Source organism: Mesoplodon bidens (assembly GCF_964165515.1).
Source record: "Mesoplodon bidens genome assembly, chromosome: 16".
NCBI lineage: Eukaryota > Metazoa > Chordata > Mammalia > Artiodactyla > Ziphiidae > Mesoplodon > Mesoplodon bidens.
In genome coordinates this window covers 42,982,832-43,007,083 of record NC_138173.1, presented here as the reverse complement: position 1 = coordinate 43,007,083, position 24,252 = coordinate 42,982,832, and the positions used below count along the sequence as shown (strand labels likewise).

Below are 24,252 nucleotides of genomic sequence, written 5' to 3'. Positions count from 1 at the left end.
TACAATCCTTCCTCCCTAAATGTAATTGCTAGTTGTGGACAGCTGTGCCCTACACAACAGCAAGGGTGTTACTGTAGTTTCTGGGAGTCTATTTCCATGATTAGAGAAAGAGACAATATAAGGCAAATTTAACTTGAAATAATGTCTACTTTAAATCAATAATATTTGGTAATTGTACAATGTACTTTTAGTTTATGATAAACAATAAAACTTCTTCAGAGTTAAACACAAGCAGGAAGAGCTGGACATGCATGTGGACCTGAAATTTGGTCTCCTTTGAAGTACACTGCTAGTCCCCTCCTGTAGCATTTTCCTATTTTATAATAGTTTTCATCAGAGGCCACTGGGAGGCCAAAGGGGTAGAGGTGGGGGAGACCAGGAGCTACTCCTAATTGCAAGTCCAACTGCATTGACAGCATACAAAAGCATACATTTTGAGATCAGAGGATCTCTTTTTGTGTGTCTATATAATACACATAAAAGCATCCAATATGATGCAAAGAATGCTGTTTACAATGTTCATATTGTGAAAATAAGCTTTTAAATCTATGTTCTTGAGAAATGTCAGATGTTATGAGAAATCTCAACATTTATTTATTCAGTGAACACTTATCAAATGCCAGTTATGAGCAAGATACAGGATTAGATACTGTGGAAAATCACTTTTTTATTTTTGTATTTTTTTAACATCTTTATTGGAGTATAACTGCTTTACAATGGTGTGTTAGTTGTTGCTGTATAACAAAGTGAATCAGCTATATGTATACATGTATCCCCATATCCCCTCGCTCTTGCATCTCCCTCCTACCCTCCCTATCCCAACCCTCTAGGTGGTCACAAAGCACTGAGCTGACCTCCCTGTGCTATGCGGCTGCCGGGTTTTCAAGTTCATTCTCTACGTCTGTGTCTTCATTCCTGTCCTTCCCCTAGGTTCTTCAGAACCTTTTTTTTTTTTTTTTTTTAGATTCCATATATATGTGTTAGCATACGGTATTTGTTTTTCTCTTTCTGACTTATTTCACTCTGTATGACAGACTCTAGGTCCATCCACCTCACTACAAGTAACTCAATTTTGTTTCTTTTTATGGCTAAGTAATATTCCATTGTATATATGTGCCACAGCTCTATCCATTCATCTGTCAATGGACACTTAGGTTGCTTCCATGTCCTGGCTATTGTAAATAGAGCTGCAGTGAACATTGTGGTACATGACTCTTTTTGAATTATGATTTTCTCAGGGTATATGCCCAGTAGTGGTGTTGCTGGGTCATATGGTAGCTCTATTTTCAGTTTTTTAAGGACGCTCCATACTGTTCTCCATAGTGGTTGTATCAATTTACATTCCCACCAACAGTGCAAGAGGGTTCCCTTTTCTCCATACCCTCTCCAGCATTTATTGTTTGTAGATTTTTTTTTTTTTTTTTTTGGTACGCGGACCTTTCACTGCTGTGGCCTCCCCCGCCGCGGGGCACAGGCTCCGGACGTGCAGGCCCAGCAGCCACAGCTCACGGGTCCAGCCGCTGTGCGGCACGTGGGATCCTCCCTGACCGGGGCATGAACCCGCGTCCCCTGCATTGGCAGGCGGACTCCCAACCACTGCACCACCAGGGAAGCCCCTGTTTGTAGATTTTTTGATGATGGCCATTCTGACCGGTGTGAGGTGATACCTCACTGTAGTTTTGATTTGCATTTCTCTAATGGAAAATCACTTTTTTAAAAGCCTTTTTTTTTTACACTGTTGGTTAGCAGAAAATTTTATTTTATTTTACAAAACTAGCATAATCCTGAGACAAAATAAGGAACAAAAGATCCCTCAAACAGGCCAACGAACAAACAAACAAAAAAAACTAGACTAATGAATGAACACAAATGCAAAAATATTAAGTGGAATACTTCTCAATAAAATCTAGGAGTATGTTTAAAGAATAAATGCTGTGTTCTGGTATTTATTTCAGGAATGCTGATACAGTTCAATATAAAGGGGTCTGTTAGTATATATTGCTCATTTCAACACACCTACAGGTCAAAGGCAGCAAAAGTGATCATTTCATAGTTCAAATATAATCAAGTTTTGCTCATGTTGAAAACACAGCCATAGCCTCCTAACACATTTAATGTGGAGACAGAAACTCCTCAGTACACAAGGTCCTCTCCTCTCTCTACAGGCTCATCCTGCCCCGACCCCGCCCCTCCCTGGAGTGAAAAGCCTCCTACTTCTTTTCCCTCTTTTTACTTTCAGCAAATACCCACTACATCTACATTCACACTCATCCTCACTCTCTGGTCTCAAAGCAGGAGGAGGCTTTTGTGGTAAGTTAAAAATGGCCACAAATTCTCTTAGCAACTCGCATCAAGAGGTTAAAACCTTGTTCCTTATCCTTCGGATCTGGCCTCACCTTGTGACGTGCTCCGTCTAGTAGAACGTGGCAGCAGATTCTGTGAGAGTTCTGAGCTTAGGCTCAACAGGCTTTGCAGTCTTTGCTCTCATTCTCCCAACTAGGCTAGCCTGCTGGAAGGATCACATGGAAGAGAACCCTAGCCAGTGGTCTGCCAAGTATCGAGTATGTCGGTGGGGCAGTCTTGGACCACCCAGCCCCAGCTGGCCTACCATGTGAGTGCAGCCTCATGAGTGAGCCCAGCTGAGATCAGCAGGAGAACCTCTTAACTAAGTGCACCTAGATTTCTGACCAACACACTCATGAGCTAATAAACTTTTTAAGGTCACTAAAGTTTTATGGTGGTTTGTTAAGCAGCAATAGATATTTGGTATAAACCTCGTTCCATCCAGGGTCAATTCTTCTACTTGTGGTCTGGATGCCTTCTTCTTCTCCCCTTCTGGGACCTGATGCTGTTAATCATTCTTCCTCTCTTCTGCATCACCAACCTATCTGCTATTTACTTCTGCTCATATATGAACATGCCTAAGGTACTTTAATTTAAAATCCTTGCTTGACCCTGAAGCTTTCTCTAGCTAACACCCAATCAAGATTAAAAAAAAAAATTCATGCTCATTCTCCCTATTTCCTCACCTCCCATCCATTTTTCAACCCACTCAATCTGATTTCTATCCCTATCTTGCCACTGAAAATGCTTTCCTTGAGCTATCAGTGACCTCCCAATTGCCCAATACAATGGTCTCCCCAGTTCTTGCTTCACTCAATCTCCTTATGGCATATGACACTGATAATTCTATCCTTCTAGATAGTCTCCTTGGCTCTTAGAACACGATTATGTCCCAGTTTTCCTGCCATGTCTTGGTTTTCTATCTTCCTCTTCAATGGATCCCATTCCTCAGCCTAACCCCTAAATTCTATGGGGTTTAAATCCTTATGGCAGCTCAGCCCCAAGACAGCCCCAATGATCCATGTCTCCTTTCATTTGTGCCTTTGTGTAGTCCCCTCCCACAATGAATAGGGCTGATCTGGACAACCACTAGGATATTACAGAAATGATAATTAATGACTTCTGAGCCTAGGTCATAAAAGACACCGTGGCTTTTGTCTTGTTCTATCTTGGATAACTTGATCTGGGGGAAGCCAGCTGCTATGTCTTGAGAGTACTCAAGCAACTCTTTGGAGAGATCCTTGTAGCAAGGAGCTGAGGACTCCTGCCAAGAGCCATACGAGGGAGCCATTTTGGAAATGGATCCTCCAGCCCAGTCAAGCCTTTAGATGACTGCAGTTCTAGCTAATGTCTTGACTACAGCCTTATCAGATACTCTGAGCTAGAACCACCCAGGTAAACCACTCCCAAAGTTCTTGGCTAATGAAACCGAGATAATAAATGTTTGTTGTTTTATTTACTGAAGTTGTGGGGTAATTTGTTAAACAGCAGTATGTAACTAATACAGAGTGTGGTACCGCAAATGGGGTACTACTGTAACAAAAGCCTAAAATGGGGTGGGGTGGGGCATTGGAGCAGGCCTGTGCACAAAAACCAGAAAGACTTGAGAGTATTGGTGAATATCTAAGGTGCTTCAAAGATACTATTAATTGAAACTTGACGGCTTAGAGGAGGCTGCCAGTGAGGAAATGAGGAAAATGTTACTGGAAACTGGAGGAAAGGGGTTTCTTGTTATGCAGTGGCAGAGAGTTCAGCAACACCATAACCTGCAGTAACATGGAAAGCAGAAAATGTGCCTAATAAACCATGTGATCTAGCTAAGGAGATTTCCAGGCAGTGTTGAAGTGCCTCCTGGCTTTTATCTGATGCTTATATTAAAGTCCAAGAGGAGCGATGCACGCATGGGGAAGAACTGTTAGATAAACAGGAGCCAGGACTTGCTAGTTTTGAAAATTTCTAGCCTTCCAGATGGAAATGATGTTAAAAATCAAGAAAGAGCTTCCAGGCAAAGATCAAATCCAGGACACAGCCAGGAGAGCTGGGTCTAGGGAATGAAGCTAAGGATGTGGTTGTAAAATTCTCTGTTAAGATCTCAGAAAGATCTAAATTGGTGTCTCAATGAACTATTCAAACAATAGGGCTTCTGAAACACTTAAGGGTGATGTCCCCCAGCAGTGTGGGCAGAATCCCAAAGCAGAGAAGGAACTGTCTTTAAGAGATGTGGGTGTGATTTTGTCCACAGTGCTGAACCACAGTAAGATTAACAAGAGACCTACAGTGTTCTTTAAAGAATTATACCGGCAGAAACACTGCCAACTTAGACTGAAAGAGACAAAGACAGTACAAAATGTAAAGGGGCCTTTAAACTTTCATAATTCAACTGGTAGAAAGCAGGCTGAGAAAACTATGAGGAGCAAACAAAGGATACTTTTCTCATGGAAAAGGATGGATGACATAGAGGCTTGAGCCAAAAGTCCAAAGCCAGGAGCCATGGAAAATTATTCCCAAGCAGCAGTATGAATGATTACTGATTAAGAAAATTCCAACATTACCTGTTTGGATTTCAGAATTTCTATGGATCAGTAACTCCCATGTGTCTCCCATTTTCTCCTCCTATGAATGGGAGTATCTATAATAGTTATCCTACGCCTGTACCACCACTGTACATTTCTCTACAGCAAGAGCTAACTAATAACATCCTCTGATGTTAGCACTCTTTTCTTGGGCATTCGTGTCTATTCCCACTGCTACCTAGGCATTGATGAGAGGCCAAATCTTTACCTCTAGCCCAGACTATTACATTCAATTTGCCTATTCAACATGGCCACTTGGAGGTCTGGTTAGAAAAGAGAAAGGAAAGGAAAGGCACCTTTGGATACACAGAGCTGAGTTCTTTAGTAGGCACCTTATAAATGTAATTTCATGGCATATTCACAATAACTTCTTAATTTTGCAGAAGAGGAAGCTGAAGCTCCAAGGAATTACGACACCGTCCAATTTTACACAGCTAAAAAACCTTAGGAGTGAAATCCAGGTATTTACGGCTTCAAATCTGTGTTGTTTCTAATATATCGTCCTTCCTGCCTCCAAAGTAACCTACAACTCAAATGTGTCCAAAATGGACTTTAGGGACACTGTGCCCCATTCTCTGTATGGAAAACATCGTCCTCCTACTCATTTCCCTGTTGTGGCCAAGTACACCACCACCAACCTGTCCCCTAAGTCTGAAACCTTGGAGTCGATCCAGGCCCTTCTCTTCCATGGTCAATTACCAAATCCTGGTGATTATAACCTCCAAAGTATCTTCCAAATGGATCTCTCCCTAAGAAACCTTCTCTTAGCACGTTAAAGATTTTGTTCCACTGTCTATTAGCCTCCACTATATATAAAGAAAAGTCAGTAGTTATTTGAATTGTTGTTTCCCCTATAGTTTAACTCTGGCTGCTTCAAGGTTTCTCTTTATCTTTGGTTTTTAGTAGTTTCATTATGATGTACCTGGGTGTGAATTTCTTTGAAACATCTGTTTGGAGTTTTTCCTGAGCTTCTTGGGTCTGTAAATTTCAGTCTTTCACAAAGTTTGGGAAGTTTTCTGAGATCATTTCTTTAATTTTGGGAGCCCCATTCTCTCTCCTCTCAGTCTCTTATTACAATTACTCATACATTAGATCTTTTGAAATTGTCCCACAGGTCCCTGCTGTTCTATTCATTTTATTTGAATCGTTTTTTTCCTCTCTTCTTCAGATTTGATGATTTCTACTGATCCATCTTCAAGTTTACTGACTTTTTTCTTGTGTCCTGTTGTATTTTTATTGCTGAGTAAAAAATTACCACAAATTTGGCAGCTTAAAACAACTCACATTTATTATCTCACAGTGTCTGTGGGTCAGGAGTCCAAGCAGAGCTTAGCTGGGTTATCTGCTTATGGTCTCACAAGATTGCAACTGAGGTGTCAGCTGGGCTGCATTCTTATTTAGAGGTTTGACTTAGGAAGAATCCGCTTCCAAGCTCACTCAGGTTGTTGGCAGAATTTATTCCCCGGTGTCTATATTATGCGGGCTTTGACTTTTTAATGACCAGCACTGGCAGCCACCTGCAGGTGCTGGTGGCTTCCCACAGCTCCCTGCCCCATGGCCCTCTTCATAGGCAGCTGAAACATGGTAATTTGCTTCTTCAAGGCCAGGAGGAATGTATGTATCTCTCTCTCTCCTCACAAAAGGGCCCAGTCTCTCTTTTAGTGCTTTTACCTGATTAAATTAGCCCACCTAGAATCACCTCTGTTTTGATTAACTAAAAAACAACTAACAGATATAGAGAAATAGTGGTTACCAGTGGGAGAAGAGAAGGGGGAAGGGGCAAGATAGGGGTAGGGGATTAAGAAGTACAAACTACTATGTATAAAATAAATAAACAACAAGGATATATTGTACAGCACAGGGAATATAGTTAATATTTTATAATAACTTTAAATGGAGTATAATCTATAAAAATTTTGAATTACTATGTTGTATACCTGAAACTAATATTATATTGTAAATCAACTATACTTCAATTGAAAAAATGTTAAAAGATCAACTAATTTAGAAATTAATTATACCTGTAAAATCCCTTTACTGTTGCCATAGTTGCTTTAAAGTACAATATATGCCTAATAATTCCAACCTCTGGGTCACATTGGTGTTGGAATCTGTTAATTATCTTTCCCTTGAACTTGAGTAACTTTTTTTTTTTTTGAGATTCTTGAGATCTGTCAAGTAATTTGGAGTCATATTGTGGACACTGTAAATGATGCTATGTTGTGGACACTCTGGATTCTCTTATAATTCCTCCAGAGTGTTAATATTTTTAACAGGTGATTAATTTGTTTAGAGTCAAACTAAAACTCTTACACCTGGGTGAGTGGCAGTGCAGATTAATTCAGTTCTTTAAGCCTTGGGTACAATCTGTTTTCAGTCTGCCCCATGCATGTGTGGTTCAGTAGTAAGCAGACAGGTGGGCCAAATTTCAACATATTATTTTCCCATTCTCTGGCTTTCCATTTTCCAAGGTTTTCTCCTCACTGTCTAGCAGCCTTGGTTGCCTGAGCTCTTTCACCTGGTACCTTGGGCCAGAGAGACAGTGGGCCACCCCTGCACTGCTACGACTGTGGTTGCCCTCAAAGCAAAGCCAACAAAAAATGGGTAAATCGTTCTGTGCAGACTACTTGCTCGAAGATTCTATTCACCTCCAAAATCTGCCTGCCTTTGTTTGTCTCCAGAGGTAGTTGTTTTGTGTTTTGCTCACAATGTATAGCTGTTATCCACAGAAAGATCAGTCTGTTAGGCATTTTCACCAATCTCTGACTTCTACTCTGTCTTGGCTCAGTTACTATAATCTCTCGCACTCCTGGGCTATACAGTGATGCCCATACAACCCTCTGCATGTATTCTCAGCCTCCTCTAGACTGTCTTCTCAACTACATGACGGCAATCTTTCCAAAATGCAACTGTGATCCTGTGGCGACTCTACTTAAAATCCTTCAGTAGCCAAAAGCTGCCCATCACATTTAGTTATATCTCCTCAAAATGGACAGCCAGGCTCTTCAGAACATAACTCCTCCAAACAGTGGTGTGTTGGAGCTGGCTCATACTTGTTTGTGAAAAAGTATTGCTAAATACTCAGGAATCTCATGAGCTGGTTGTTAAATCATTGGTAGCTTGAAATCAGCTATGGTAGGAGTACTTACACCATGATAATCAGCCAACCCTGCAAATCAGGGTACTCCCATCACCACCAAAGAGCCAGTTTCCTAGCATGCATCTCTTCAGCATGGCATGCAAATTTATGCCTGCGTTTATTCTGAACAAAACCTGAATTCCCTTGAACATGGCATGCTGCCTGCCTGTCTGTCTCCCTGGTTCTGCCTCATGTGCACAGCATACAAGGGCCCTCATGGCCTTCATCTACTTTACTGTCTTGCAATTCCACACATGTACTCTACACTGTAGCCAAATTAGTCAAGTCCTACCATGCCATGTTGTTTCATGCCTCTGTGGCTTTCACACATGTTGTTTCCTTTACCTGGAACCGCTTCCCCACTGCCTTTCCCTGACCTAACACTTATGCAAACATGAAATTTCAGTATAAACATGCCTTCCACTAGGAAGCCTTGGCAGATTCCCCTCCTCATGTTAGGAAACATTTTCTTTGAGTTCTCATTAAGACCATGTCCATATCCAGATGCAGCTGATTGTACTTCCTGGTCCTCTTGCTCTTCTTCCCTATGGCTAGTGTTTTAATTGTTACCCATCATTTCTCCCTGTCTGGATGCCACAATATCCTCATAGATATAGATCATGTCTATAATAATTTGTTTAGTTTTCTGACTCCCTCATCAGACAGTAAGTTTCTTAGAAAAATGTACATATTTAATTACACACAATAGGCCACAAGAAATGATCATTTATTGATTAAAAATGAATGGGAGGGAAGGAGACCAAATAAGCAGCTAGACAGAAATAATGGCAGAGAGGAGGGCTTGTGAGTAGACCGAGGCAGGCCTTGGATGCCAGATAATTCGGGTATATTTAATAGATGATGATGGAGGCTGTAAACATTTTTGGACAGGAAAGTATCAAAACATTTAGGAAAATGACTCGAGTTGTAGTCTGCAAGGTAGACTGAAGTGGGGCAAAGATGTAGCTAAGAGAATAATTGATAAAAACTATTGCAATAGTTCATAAGAGAAGCATTAAAAGTAACCATTCTTGATATATTGGGTTGTCCAAAAAGTTCGTTCGGGTTTTTCCATAGCATGCTACGAAAACCCGAATGAACTTTTGGCCAACAATGTCATTACATGTGCCACTGTTCTAATTAGCATTTGAAATTCCTGTCTTTTAGTCTATATATAAATATTTTCAGGGTTTTTACTTAACTTCTCTCTGATTTAATAATCTATATCCTTTATTTTAAAAAGTTGAGAAGTATATAAAAATGTAATACATTGGAAAAATACCACCTTAAAAAAATACACCATTCAGAGGCAACCACTGGTAACATTTTGACATATCTTCCAGTATTCTGACATATTTTCCAGTATTTTTCTATGCATTTATTCTTATATTGTTAAGATCATATTGTATGTGTAGAATTTTATGTTCTGCTTTTCTGACTGACATGATATGGTGGCACTTCACCTTCCTATGTAAAAATTTAAAGGTCCCATAAAAGTTCATCTCATAGATATGCCAGATTTTACGTACCTATTTCTTTAAAAGTGAACATTTTGATTTTAGATGGTATAAGTCAAATTATAATAAACATTTTTGTGTATAAACCTTTGCTTTAATTTGGATTGTTTCCTGAGAGTAGATTACTAGTAGGAGATTTACTGGGTCAAAGGCTATGGCCATTTTAATAGCTATAATGTTTCTTATCAAATTGCTTTCTAGAAAGGAAGTATCAATTCCATCTGTACCTTCAGTGCGTAAGAGTGTCTTTTCATTGCCCTTTCTAAGCAAACTGTGATATGCTGTGTGTCATATAATAGTAGGGGTGAACATCTGACAAATTTATCGGTTCGAACAGTTTTGCCAACACAGAATATTTACCTGCATCCCTAAGTCTACTTTTAAATTTTTTAACTTGTGACTGTGGCAACAAGAAATGTGCTCATTCTCTAGGTATATAAATGGATATGGAAAGAGTGGTGACTGAGTGAGAAATGACAGTCTAGCCAATAAAATTGACAACTGGCTGGAATTTCCCTAACATAGGTAGATACTCAAAAAACCATCACTTTTTCTTTAGGCAGGAGGAAAAATGATCAGATTTCACTTTTAAATATTTTTACATCCAAAAATAGAGAACTGCGGAACTTCCTGTCTATATGGGCTGAGGACAAGAACAATATAAATATTTTACTGTTATGTGGTAAGCACAGGTTGATTTTATAAGTGTTAGATTTAAACTATTACCTGTCATTTCATAATTTCTGAAAAATGCTACCAAGTTTTCAAGTGATGGGAATCCCATTTAGATCAGAACAAAGACAATTTTATGTCAAACCTTTAGTCTCCTGAATTTTGTCCACTGAGAGACCTGAGAGCAGGGGTTGGCAAATCAGGCATGGCTTGTGGGCCAAATGTGATACACCACCTATTTTTGTATAGCCTGTGAGCTAAGAGTGTTTTTTACATTTTCAGATGGTTGAAAAAGGTCAAAAGAAGCATACTAGTTTGTGATGTGTGAAAATTATTGAACTTCAAATTTCGTTGTCTATAAATAGAATTTTATTTAAAAAATTTAAAATTTATGTCACACTCATTTAAAATAAATTTTAAAATTTATTTTAAAATTTTATGGCACATAGTCAAACTCATTTGTTATCGTTGCTTTTGTGCAGAGTTGAATAGCTCTGAGAGAGGCTCTAAGGCCCTGAAAGCCTAAAATATTCGCTGTCTGGCCCTACACAAAAAAGTTGGCCAATCTCTGCCTGATGAAACTAATGTCTGATTTACATTTTCTTCCCTAAATCTGATTACTTAGATGAGTATTTCCCAGGTGCTCTGCTGCTCTTCCAAATTGATTCTTACCTTGTTGCATTTCGCATTTTTAAATATCTACCATTTTCACAAGCTTATAAAACTTCCTACTATATCCATTTTGGAGCAATATTTTGTTATTTTCTATAGCTCTGTCTAGAGCTCATTTCCACCTTGACTGATGGTTTGATTACTAAAATTAAGTCACTCGTAGTAAGAATTCTAAAAAAAAAAAATGTGTAATCTATAAATTGGGCTTTTTTTTTTTTTTTTTTTTGTGGTACGTGGGCCTCTCACTGTTGTGGCCTCTCCCGTTGCAGAGCACAGGCTCAGCGGCCATGGCTCACGGGCCCAGCCGCTCCGCGGCATGTGGGATCTTCCCGGACCGGGGCACAAACCCGTGTCCCCTGCATCGGCAGGCGGACTCTCAACCACTGCGCCACCAGGGAAGCCCTAAATTGGGCATGTTTTGAGGGTAAAAGCAAATGTAATTCCTTACATACAAGATAGAGGCATTCCTTTTTCAAGCAGTTTAATTACCTAACAGTGCTCTCTCTTAACCAGAAAAGGAAGTTAACTTAGTAACTTGAACAGCCTACACACAAGTCCTACTATGATGGAAGCGCCACTAAAGTCAGTTTGGCTAAATTAAACAAAGCTTCCCTTGACTCTGAGCTGCGTATACTGCCCATATTCTGGGGAAAGATTCCATAAACTCACATATCCAGTCCTTAGATTCAACTTCATATAATGTGAAGCACTTCTCAGTAAAGAACTGGTTACTGTTCTCGTCCAACCTGATCTGAAGTCTACTGAATTGGAATATTTAAGGGCCCTTTATGGTGGCATATATGACTGTTCAGCTGAATATTTTCAATTATTCCCTAGGAAAAAGTTTTGTTTTTCCTTTGTTTGCTTAGGCAAGCAACTGTTGTGGGATATCCAGCATTTTAAGTGATTCTGCCTCAGAGCATGTGTTAGAAACTATAAGGAGAGTTTATAACATTTCAATTCTAAAAGGTTTTTCAGCTTTGGATTTCTGGAATTGGTTGTGTCCATATTTTTTTCCATCCTGTTGGGACTTACTGTTGATAGCAACCTCCTGTGTGGTTCTAAGACATGCTGACCTCTTTGAAACCTTTCCAGGTGTCATTGCCACTTTCTTGATCTCTGCAATATAAGCTACATTGTTTAGTGGAGTTAAGTTCTCTGAACTTTAGAAATCCTCCCTGAGACTATGAATTGAGTAACACCCAAGGTAGCATAAACATGCAGACACAAATGTTCCTAAAACCAAGCCTGCTGGGCAGTGCAGGATATGACTTGGAGTCTGGAAAAAGGAACAGTTTGCTCACTTGTGAGTCTATGACTACCTCCAGGTGCAGTTTGAAGCTAAGTGGTTAGCTTTTCTGATCCTCAGATGTAACCTCTCATTAGAACACAGCAGAATTTGCAATTGTGGGTGTATGGAATTCCATGAAGACCCTCTGGGCCCATTAAGACCTGTTTGGCTTCAGAGGGTCGTAAAACACACTTCTTTACGTAGCATAGGTAGCTGTAGTAAAGAGACACCTTTTACAAATACGATCTAAGTTTTAGTCTAAAGATTATAATGACTGTAGCTCATTTTAAAATTTGTATCCAGAGGATGCAGTTACAAATTAAAAAGAGGAAAAAAAAGTTTAATAGACACCTGTCTTATGTTTCCAGTTTGTCATTAAAAGGTTCTTATTGTTTTTGGTTCTTAAAGCTTTGCAAGGGTTCATACTTGTACCAAGAATCCCATATTAGTCTAGCTTTAAATGTGGAGTATTATACCAGTGATTTCTCAGCCCTTCTCTTAAAACCTCACCATTTGGCTCTCCTAACAGATGAGTCATGCTGCCAAAACCTAGAAGAGTTTGACAATGTTGTGGAAATAACACTATATTGAGAGTGAAAAGACATGGGATTCAGTTCCATCTCTACCACCATCTTAGCTTAACATTTCTGTCTCCTTACCTATAAAATATGCATAACAAAAAATACATATCACACAGGGATATTATGAAAACAAGACTAGTAATAAATACAAAAAGACCCAAGTGCAGAAGAGTATAAATATGAAAGGTATAGTGTGGCAGTTGTTAGCCATTCTTTTTTGCTGTTTATGTCCTTCCCATCTAGAAACCGTACATCCATAACATGAAGACTACTGTTCCTCCACACCCCTGAGCCTTCTGTTCTTACTATCACCCTTCCCATCCTGGCTCCAGTCTCCAGGGAATCTTGAGGGTCACTGAGGGCCATGGTAGTCTATTCAGCTTAAAATGACTTGGAAGGGAGGTAAGCTTCCTCTGCTTTGCTTTTTATTGGCTAAGGCCTGCAGCGTGTGTGTATGAATGGGTGAAGTGGCTACAGGTACAGTATACGATCACACATTACTGCACCTTCTCAGAGGTTTCTTTCCCATCACTGCTAGTTCATTTCTGGGAATGCAATGATCATAGAAGCCTTTCGAAGCTCTAAAAGGCTGTACAACATGGATTGCCTCTGGGTGGTTGGAATTATAGGTGGTCTTTTTCTTTTTCCTTTTTTGGTTTATATATCTGCTCTATGTTCTTACTTTTACAATTAATAAGAAAAAAAATTATTTTTGAAACAAACCAACCAAGCAACCAATTGTCTTTTAATGATGTTATAAGGGGTAAACAACCAAACGACTTAAAAACTCGCTTACACAGACATTTCTCAAAAGGAGGATTAGAAAATAAGGGCACGGGCTTTCCTGGTGGCACAGTGGTTAAGAATCTGCCTGCCAATGCTGGGGACACGGGTTCGAGCCCTGGTCCAGGAAGATCCCACATGCTGCGGAGCAACTAAGCCCGTGTGCCACAACTACTGAGCCTGCGCTCTAGAGCCCGCAAGCCACAACTACTGAGCTCATGTGCTGCAACTACTGAAGCCCATGTGCCTAGAGTCCGTGCTCCGCAACAAGAGAAGCCACAGCAGTGAGAAGCCCCTGCACTGCAATGAAGAGTATTCCCCCTCGCCACAACTAGAGAAAGCCCACGCACAGCAAAGAAGACCCAATGCAGCCACAAATAAATAAATAAAATATAATTTTTAAAAAAAAAAGAAAAGAAGGGAATGTCATTCATTCTAAAAATACAAGTGCAATATCATATCATATGAGACATTTTTGTAAGAACGTTTATAAGAAAAGGAGGTATGATGCCTTTATGTCCTGTTAGAATAACCAGAATTAAATAAATAGACTTAAGAAGAACTGCACTATATCTACTTTTCCAAATTTTATACTAATAGTGTGGCAATATGATGAAAAAGCAAGTAAGAAATCAGAATCGAGCTACTGAAAAAAAAAAACAGCTGAGGGTGTAACATATTCTAAAGCTGGTCTATAGACGAGATGGGAAAACTCTCTAATCTAATGACTTTCTTTTAATCATAAGCAGACAGTAGTTTCCTTATTACCCAGAGTTTTAGAAACACATTATTCTTCAGAGTACTTCCTAGGATTTCTTTTACTCATTTAGGACATCATCTTTGTATTTAATTCATCCTCAGTTATCCCTGCAGGGCACATCCCTCTAATTATTCCCATCTAAAGTGACAGGAAAATGGAATTATACTACTTGGAAAACAGACATCCTTTGGTATGTCTTTTCTCAGTGCTCCCTTGGGCTTAGTCTGTCATTGCACTCATTTTGTCACAGACGGTGAGCTGTCATTGGAGGGCAAGGACTAAGACTTCTCTGCCTTTGAATTCCCAGTGCCTAAGACATGACTGGCACGGACTATATACACAGTAAGAATCTGAATAAACAAATGAAAAATAATACCCAACATACAATGTTTATAGTATATCAAGCACTATTTTAGTGCCTTGTACATATTAACTTATTTAGTTCTCATGACCCTATGAAACAGGTACTATTATTATCCCCAATTTACATATGAGAAAACTGAAGCATGAAAGCAAAGCGAGGTAATTCAGAGCCAGGATCCAAGCTGATGTACTCTGGCTCTAGAGTTCAACCTCATAATTACCACACCAGGCTCCCTCAAGAGCACCTAAGCTGAACAGGAGAACGTCCACTCCAAGAGGAGCATGGGTACACTGTGCTCCCTCCTCTAAACATTTCTGGGTTTCTGTCAGATGTAGCCATACTGTGCGACCCTGTGGGAGACTTAAAAAGGGAAATAACTAGGCACAGGCACACAAATGCAGAAGAAATGAATCTGCAACCTTAAAAATTGCTGTGTTTGTAAGGCTGTTTCTCAAATACCTGTGGGGATTTGTGAGAGCGCCAGCTGTACTGGTGACTATGGAGACTGGCCAGCAGAATATTTTCATCAGTATCCACCTGGCCAAACCGCAGTGTCTCCTGTGTGTCATTACAGATCACAAAATGGCTGAAGACCAACTCCTCTACCTCAGGGCATTTATTCTGAAAGAAAAAGAATACGAAAGCCAATGTGCATCAGATTAATTGCAAGATGTTTGGCAGCTGTCTGCCCAGTGGCGATTGTTACAACACAGAAATACTAAAAGATCTGTTGTCATTAGCTCTGGTATACAAAGTATTCTATACTTCCAGGATAAGCACAAAAAATACCTTAAAGAGATCTTAAATGTTCCAAGAATATGTTTTGATTTATATTCCTGCAAAATAAATCATACACACAGAAGAGTAAAAGAACAATGAGATCCTTCAAACTTTTAACATTTTTAAATGAATTAACATGCTACAAAGAATGCTGTACTGGGTAGCGCACGTTTTTGAGCAGAGTACCACAGGCTAGAATTACCATGTTCCTGGCCTTCTAAACTTGACAATCAAGACCAATTACCAAAGCCACAGTTTGTACCCTACAGAAAGTAAGGATCATTTAGGTAATACATCCCCAGTTCCCTTGAGGGGGAGGGTGGATGTGTGTGTGTAAATCTGCTCAGGGAGAGATGTAAATAAAACCATAACTTTCCCGCTATTGTTAAGAGGCTGAACACACAAAACAGACCAACTTCAGAGTCAGTATAAGCCAAGCTGCAGTTTTCAAGACAAAAAACGTTAGTTGAAAAACAGTTGTTGATGTCTGTTTCAGCTAATAATCAATCAGCAAATGTCTTCCATTAATCTACTAAGGTTCAACAAATTAGTAATACATTCCTGTGTTGGTATCTCCTTCTCAACTTAATGGTATCTCCACTGGTTGCTGTTGTATCGAAGCACTGGGAATGTGATAGAGCATTTCTGTGCTTAGTCTTTTATCACTTTGGTTACCTTATGGCTTAAAAAATAATAAACACACCTTTGGTAAATGAAAAGAATAGCTAAATAAATGGTTAACTTGAGAATGCAAGAAAAGTATCTTAACTAGCCAATGAACCTGCAGACAATGGGAGGTAATATGTAACTGATGCTTCTCCAGTTGGCTTCTATTTCCTGGTTGTGGATCTAAATAATGTCACAATGCCACACTCTGTCATTTGCCATTTTACTGAGGGGAGGGAGAGTAAAAAAGGATATACCACTCGTGAGCATAGAAATTTAAGTGACTACATGGCCTGAAGCCAAGGAGCCTATGGATGAACACACCTGGAATCCAGCCTGGACCAAGACCTGATCTAGAACCTCATGAGAACAGTTATCTTGGGAGGTACAATCCCTTCCTAATCATCCAGAAGGGCCCCAAAGTGTGCAGGCAGAGCTCTACAGCTGCAGTCGGTGAAGAGGCCCTGAAATACCGCATTCTTCTAGATATCCTTGAGGGTCTCCTAAAGCGTTCGCTCTATCATCCATCTATTCTCACCAAACCTCTCTATTCTCATGGAGTGGAACCTCGCCTGACAACCACACGAATCATAAAAGGAGTCTCTGGCTAAGTGAGACTGAAGCAGTTATAACCAATAATTATCTGCTGCCTACCATATTACTTTTTGCTGTGGCTTTTAATCATGAGCTATGATTTCAAAACTGGACTGCCCGTGGGTTTTAGGTGTCCTGCCTTATCTGGCCCCTGCTGCATCTTGAACCACTCTCCGTTTGCCTGCTAGATCCCAGCTCCACCAGCCCTTTTCAGCCGCTCCAACGCCACACTGGCCTCCTTTCAATTCATCCAACACATCAAACTCCTTCCTGCCTCAGTGCCTTTCTTCTGCTTGGACCTCTTTTCCTCCTTGCTTGACTAATTTCTTCCAACTCAGCTTTCAAGTTCCTGTTTTCAGGTCATGCCCTCAGAGTAAAGTAGTCTCCTGAGATCCTCCCGGATCACCTTAGGTCCCTCTATTTTATGCTCACACAACACTATATGTTTTGCCTTAAAAGCACTGATCCCTATTGGGACTGAGTAATTATTTGCATGATTATGGGTCACTGTTGTCTCCATCATTAGACTCTATGCTGCATAAGGGCAGGAACCAGGTCTTCGTTAGTTACAACTTTTGCTCCTGTAGTCAGCACAATGCCTGACACATAAGTACTCAATAAACACTTATGAAACAAACATGAGTAAATTTAACTTTTAAAATTACAAATGTAATATATGTTCCCAGTATAAAAATTAGAAAATACAGAAAGTACTGATTTTTAAAAACAAAGTCTCTAATTTTATACTCAGGGATAACTGCTGTGAACATTTTGGAGAATTTTTTTTTCCAGCAATTTTTCACTTGTGAGTGTCCTGCCTGTTCCTATTCTAGTCTAGCCTATCTAATCCTATCTTATATATCTTATATATTTAAAGGTTTGTAAACCTTTAATTAAACTGGAGTCACAGTGTATAATTAGTTTTGATGAGATTTTTCCATTTAGCATTATATAATCAACATAAACTGCTCTCCTTGTAAACATTTTTCTCTCTGTTAGGTCCAACAGTACAAACATGAAGAAAGGGATATGATTCCAGCTCCCACTTAGATAGACATCCTGAGACTGAAATTCAATTTTCATAATGAATTGGGATCAATCTGCTGGTTACACAGAGGTTAAGTTACCAGATGGGGCTTGAGCAGAAAAAAATTATATTACTTTCCTCATCTCTAAAAACTGACCTTTAATAAATGATGAGGGTTTTAGGAAAAAATGTAAATGAAAGAACACAAGGGGCTTGTTTACATTTTTCTAAAGAATACTCAAAGTCCTCAGAGAACTGTTTCTCTACTGCTCCTTCATCTGTGGAGTTCATTATAACTGTAATAAGTTTAAGCGTTTCTTGGAATGTTTAAATTCTAGTATATTATAAAAAATTTGTACATATTGTTATATGACATCATATAAAAGCGCAACCTCAGAATGCTTTCGTAATTAAGAGATTATTTACATTTAAGATTTGTGCTGGAGTGTTACACAGGCATTTGCAATTAAAGAGAGATATCATTATGCTGTAAGATAAGATACATAAGCACAACCTTGATTTTTAAATAAAAATCTCCTTTAAATCCTATTTGGTCCAAATGTGGGAATGTGACATAGAAATATAAAGCAAACTGCAAGTGGCATTTTGGGTCCTTAATCTGGTTTCACAAAACATTAATCATTTACAAAAGAGAAAAAAAAAAACTACAGCCAGAGAAATCAGACACTGATGAAGGCTTCTGTTAATCTTGAACTTGTGACCTAAAGGTGAAAGGCCAAATTGTTTCATGCTTCAACTGTCTGGTCCATCCACACTGGATATAAATGACTTGTCTTGGATACGAATCCGATAAAAAGTATGTGGAAAACTCAAACTGCTTATCCAGCTTGTTAAGTTCACGTTTTTCATTGGCAATAATTATACTGTATATGAGCATTATATACATAATAAAATCCAAGCTTGGGTAACTAAGCTTCCCCTCTAAAGGGGATAAACCACATTCAGAACATCTTAGAAACAATGAACTTAATAACCCCTCTATAAGCCCATTTCAATGTCAAATGTCCTGTAATTTCAAAGTAGTACATTTTTGTATTTACTTTAGAATACACAGGGTTAGAGATGCCTCGACCACATTAAAACTTGGTGGCAAGTATGCTTGACATGGGAGGAAACAAGAAAATTATAGCAACAATTACAGAAGTATATCCTCTTGTGGCTCATGTTAACATTGCCAAATCCCTGTATAAATCAGAACCAACTATTCACAGAATGTACCTGTCAGCGATACGCTACGTGACATATGGCTCTACTTAATCAAATATACAATTCCATTTTTAAAAAAACTCAGAATATTCCTTCAAGGCACCGTGTTAGCCAGTCAGTCATTCACACTCTGATGTGGTTTAAAACATTTAAATATTTATGCACCGTATTTTATTTATATGTATAGCTGTGTCTAAGAGAATATTTTTACCCTGGGAGGAAACTGATATTTCTGAGGGCCATTTTGCAGTAGTTGCTACACATGAGTCCTCTTACAATGGTCCTGATAGCAAGACAAAAATATCCTGGGATTAAATGCTCTATCAATGACTCTTTTATATTTTCTAGGTTTGTTTTTTATTAAATGCATTGTTCAAAATATGACAAAAAACAGAAATTGGAGCCACGGAGGTTTTTTTCACATTGCTATTCGAACCAGCTGCAAAGATTTAGATCACACTAGCTCTTATTTTACGCATGTCCTCTGCAGCAAGAAAACCATGGAATGCCCTTAAAAAAGAATTTTAAAATATGAAACAGATGTGTTATCTTCTTTCCTTTTGCTATTGTAGTGCCATGTTAGGTAATTAATTCCTTAGTCTTGTATAGGTCTTCATGCATATAAAGAAAAGAGTTCATTCCCATAAAAATTCTAGAACTCAAGCCCCTCCCCCCCACCACTGCCCCATCCCCACATGAGGTCAGGGCGGAGTGAAGGACCATTTCTCTTGGGGAGTTAGTCTGCACAAATACCTGTAACATACAAAATGTGGGGAAATGTCTCAGCTTAAATAACACAAGCTTTATTGAAATGCAATATTATACTCAAAATCATTAAGGGAAGCAGAGGTGATTTGTTATTAAATCACTGAGCATATTATCAATATTATCCAAATATTCTGTGAAATTATTTTCATGCTAGTGGACATGGGCAGGTTCCCCATTTTAAATATGTCATTCAAAACAGACGTATTTCTTTTTCGATATGGATAATTTCTGACAAAAGATAAAAGTAAAAAATTATTACCAAGAGTCTTTAGCTGGTTACAAAATCTATTATCGAGTGCTTTTTTAGTGAATCAAAATGGCAGAATGATAATGGGGGAAAGACCAAGATTATACTGTGTTCACATAATTTCCTCTCACTGCCTTTTCTCTTTGAAAAGATGAACTGCTTATATCAGAAGGGCTCACACAGGTTCTTCATTTCTGCAATGGCTGCTTCGACAATGTGATACATACCAAGTTGAGCTTTGGCAAACTAAAGCCATAATACTTGGAAAAAATTTCTGGGAATGTGTTACTTTCCACACAGATGTGGTACATTAGTCACAAAAATGTGGGCATCATCTCTGATGCATGTGTAGAGAACCCATGTTCTCCAAAGGTTTTAAAAATAACATGCATCACTTTGCCAAAACAGAGGAGGCCCCAAATATTATGGTGCCCATCAAATTCTTCATTCTCTCACATTTTTGTTTGTGCTTAATTTATTATTAGAAGTGATAATATAAAGTGCCTAGTTAAAGATCACACACGGACAAACTGTAAACTGTTCTAGAATATACATACCTGTTGCCAAGCTTGTATTGCAGTGTTTAGAGAATGAACTACATGTTGCCCAAAGTTTACAAATATTGAGTCAACGTTGATAGAGCAATCAATCAGCTTTTCTACTGCATTGCTGGAAACTGCAATCTGTCCAAAGATGCTGAAGGGTTTCACCATGCTTTGCATTGTAACATTTCTGCACTCTAGAAGTTTACAGTCTGCTTGAGCTGAGAATTGCATCTCCTGACAGACAGAACTATTGTTCCATTGTCGAAGATACATGTGTGGTTCTTTGAAGGAAATAATCATGTATTCTAGTTCAGATGGCACATTTTTATCAGAAATAAATGGCTGTAGGTATTGCGGTGGAGCTGTTGAGAAAACAAACAAGAAAAACAGCAGTTGAGATGAACCAACACTTTATGGAAATAAAGAGATGACATTTAAATTATTCATTTCTTGGTTACTGAATGCAATATTTGCTGGTTAATAAATTCAAACATTCTCTTGAAGATAATATAACATTTGAATTACCATTTGATATTTGCAAACAAAACTGTTTTGTTCAATCAGCAGGTCTCTTTCCAAAGGTTACATGAACAGATAAAAATTTGATCACAAAAGACAACAAATAAAATGAAGAGGAGGTAAATATTTAAGAAGCATTTCATAGAAATGCTCTGTATCTACCCACCAAATCTCAAAACCAAAAACATGACCCAAACAGAGTTAGAAAATACAGGTTAAACTCCATTTTTGCTGAAAAGGCAAGATGCTTAACAGCAGCTGTGTTTAGTTTTAATCTGATTTTTTTCATTTTTCCATTACATGTAGGTTGAAAACTTAATACCAGAATCAAAATGTATTAAGTAGAAAAGGTTTGGTACAGACTTTTAGGAATAATTATTCATGAAGAGCAAACTTATAAAAGGCCACTTTTGGTGTGTGGAAAAATTTATTCTTCTACCTTATAAACTTGTAAAAATGCTAGTCTTTTAAATTATTGGAGAATTTGCCCATTTTTTGTAGAAGGTATTTGTACTTTCGAGATAAGGTAATATCAAGTACTTTTGGAAACTATATGCCATTCATGTAATGGCTCATAAGATAGGAAAAAAACAGATGTATTTCTTTCAAAAAGATCATAATTAGAGTAACAGTAAAACCTGCAATTTTTGTAACTTCCTTGAAAATTCTCATTAGGAAGTGTGCAAAATCATGGCAATTCAATATAACTGGTACCCTATATAACAGGTCCATAAGATGGTTCAAATGTAAGGGGGACACCTATTATATGAAATCAACTTCAGAATAACTTTGCTGGTGCTTACTGTTAGAGGAGATGAATGCTGTTTCTAAAAGTTTCCTCCACCATGTGAGTGGTGGTCAATAGGGAAGGAGTTTTGTGCGGGGATAAAACAATAAGTATTAAGTGAATGTTATTCTGATGCTAAAATAGAGTACCTGTGCCTAGTTGATCAAGGTGATGACAAAAATGGAACTCCAGGTGAGCAAACTGGAAGGAAACGCAAAGAGATGGGACAAACCATGGGGTAAAACAGGAGTCAACTCTGGTACAGGCAGCCAGGGCTGTTGGAGTTACAAGTTGGTCACAAGTGCTTTGAGAACCAGATTCACTTGCAGAGCTGTGGGAGATAATTAATAAAAGAAATTCAATAACCTAAATTTCCCAACATCATATAAATGAAATGTCTTTCTATAGGGGTTTTTAAAGCTAGCTCCCATAATCCTATAGTCAATGTTCTCATCAAATCTTCCATATTTGCTCACATAAACAAGTCATTTTAAAAAATTAAGTTCTGAGGCTTCCCTGGTGGTGCAGTGGTTAAGAATCCACCTGCCAATGCAGGCGACACGGGTTCGAGCTCTGGTCCGGGAAGATCCCACATGCGGCGGAGCAAGTAAGCCCGTGCACCACAACCCGTGCACCACAACTACTGAGCCTGCACTCTAGAGCCCACGAGCCACAATTACTGAAGCCCATGTGCCTAGAGCCTGTGCTCTGCAACAAGAGAAGCCACTGCAATGAGAAGCCTGCGCACTGCAACAGAGTAGCGCCCACTTGCCGCAACCAGAGAAAGCCTGTGCGCAGCAATGAAGACCCAATGCAGTCAAAAATAAATAAATAAAATAAATAAATTAAAAAAAATAAGTTCTCGTTGATTATTCTCTATGAGTTATTAGCAGAAAAATTTTGAAAGATTCCTGAAACCCCAGGCCATGTTGACCTCCAACCCAATTTTCTTCCATCCACATTTCACTTAAACTAATATGAGAACAAGTTGTCTGTAAGTTAAGACCAACACAACTCCGAGTATGACTCTGCTGTTCAAAAAACCCAATATTTTCAGTGTCACCATAAATCTTTCTTTTGTTTTACTTCTCCAGGTCATCCACATCCATATTCCCATATGAGCTAGCCAATACTCTTTTTTTTTTTTTTTTTTTTTTGCTGTACGCGGGCCTCTCACTGCTGTGGCCTCTCCCGTTGCGGAGCACAGGCTCCGGACACACAGGCTCCACGGCCATGGCTCGCAGGCCCAGCCGCTGCGCGGCATGTGGGATCTTCCGGGATAGGGGCACGAACCCGTGTCCCCTGCATCGGCAGGCGGACTCTCAACCACTGCGCCACCAGGGAAGCCCTAGCCAATACTCTTTATTGACTACTTACTGCATACTGTATTAGGTGCCATAAAAGTTATGACCATGTCCAGAAGAAACAAGGTTCCATGGACAATTACACCACATGTGTCCTCTCTTTACTTGTCCATCCTCCCAACACCATTTTATACCAGCAAAAGTCGATTAAAATAAATAGTGAAGGCATCTGTAGGAGGGAAGAAATTTGTACATAGCGGCTGCTGGTGTGCATGGGAAACATGCAGCCTAGCTGCCTCCCCTCAATGCTAGTAGAAGCATGAGACCTGGGGATTGGGAGGGGCCAAGGTGCATTCTGCTAATTGTGGATCACTAAATAGATGCTGCCCTATTCCCCCTTACCGTCTTCCACCCTCTTCTTTCCAAATCTGAAATTTGCTCTACAGCTATGGTAGCCTGGCTCCCAAATCCATGAGGAGCCTAGAGAAGAAACAATGGTTTACAGTATCCTAGGGAGAACTATGACAAGAAAAACTAAAGAAATAAATCCTTGGTTTTCAAAGAATTCCCAGTCTAACTGGTGATATAAAATACGTAGACGTTTACAAACATTATAAAACAGAACAACCAACAAGGACTAGGCAAGTTGGAAGTGCTGCCAGAGTGGAAATACAAGAGGAAGTCAGAATGGCACAGGGTGAATCATGTGGGATTTGCAGAGTGTGAATCTTCAGCTGAGTTTTGAAAGAGGTTGTGAAAAGGCTGGTGAAAATGAAAGCTAGGTTTACTGAGTATTTAACTCCAAGGCGTTTATAGTTATGTGGTGGTATTTACTGCAATGTTAGAAAAACTCCATTGCATACAAAGAAAACACAACTCTGGGGCACTATGTTTCTGATGAAATGTTATGCATGAAAATGCAGCTAGGTGTATTTTTAAAACTTCTATAAATGGGTATACTAATCCAAATAGCTTTCTAGGAATTTATCTGTGGAGTTACAAATAAAGATCTAATTTAAAATAGATAAATGACAAGGTCCCACTGTATAGCACAGGGAGCTATATTCAATATCTTGTAATAACCTATACTGGA

The 24,252-nt window shown here is 39.0% G+C and overlaps 1 protein-coding gene across 10 annotated transcripts in view; it reads right to left on the bottom strand.

Moving 5' to 3' along the window:
* Positions 1-24,252, bottom strand: part of VPS13B (vacuolar protein sorting 13 homolog B) — an 805,800-nt gene that overhangs the window by 75,086 nt on the left and 706,462 nt on the right. For all 10 annotated transcript variants that reach the window (XM_081258369.1, XM_081258366.1, XM_081258373.1 and 7 more), the window contains 3 exons: positions 22,005-22,186; positions 20,562-20,911; positions 15,155-15,316 (listed from right to left, as the gene is read on the bottom strand). In XM_081258369.1, coding sequence (XP_081114495.1) covers positions 15,155-15,316; positions 20,562-20,911; positions 22,005-22,186 — 694 coding nt within the window. The remainder of the gene's footprint in view (positions 1-15,154; positions 15,317-20,561; positions 20,912-22,004; positions 22,187-24,252) is intronic.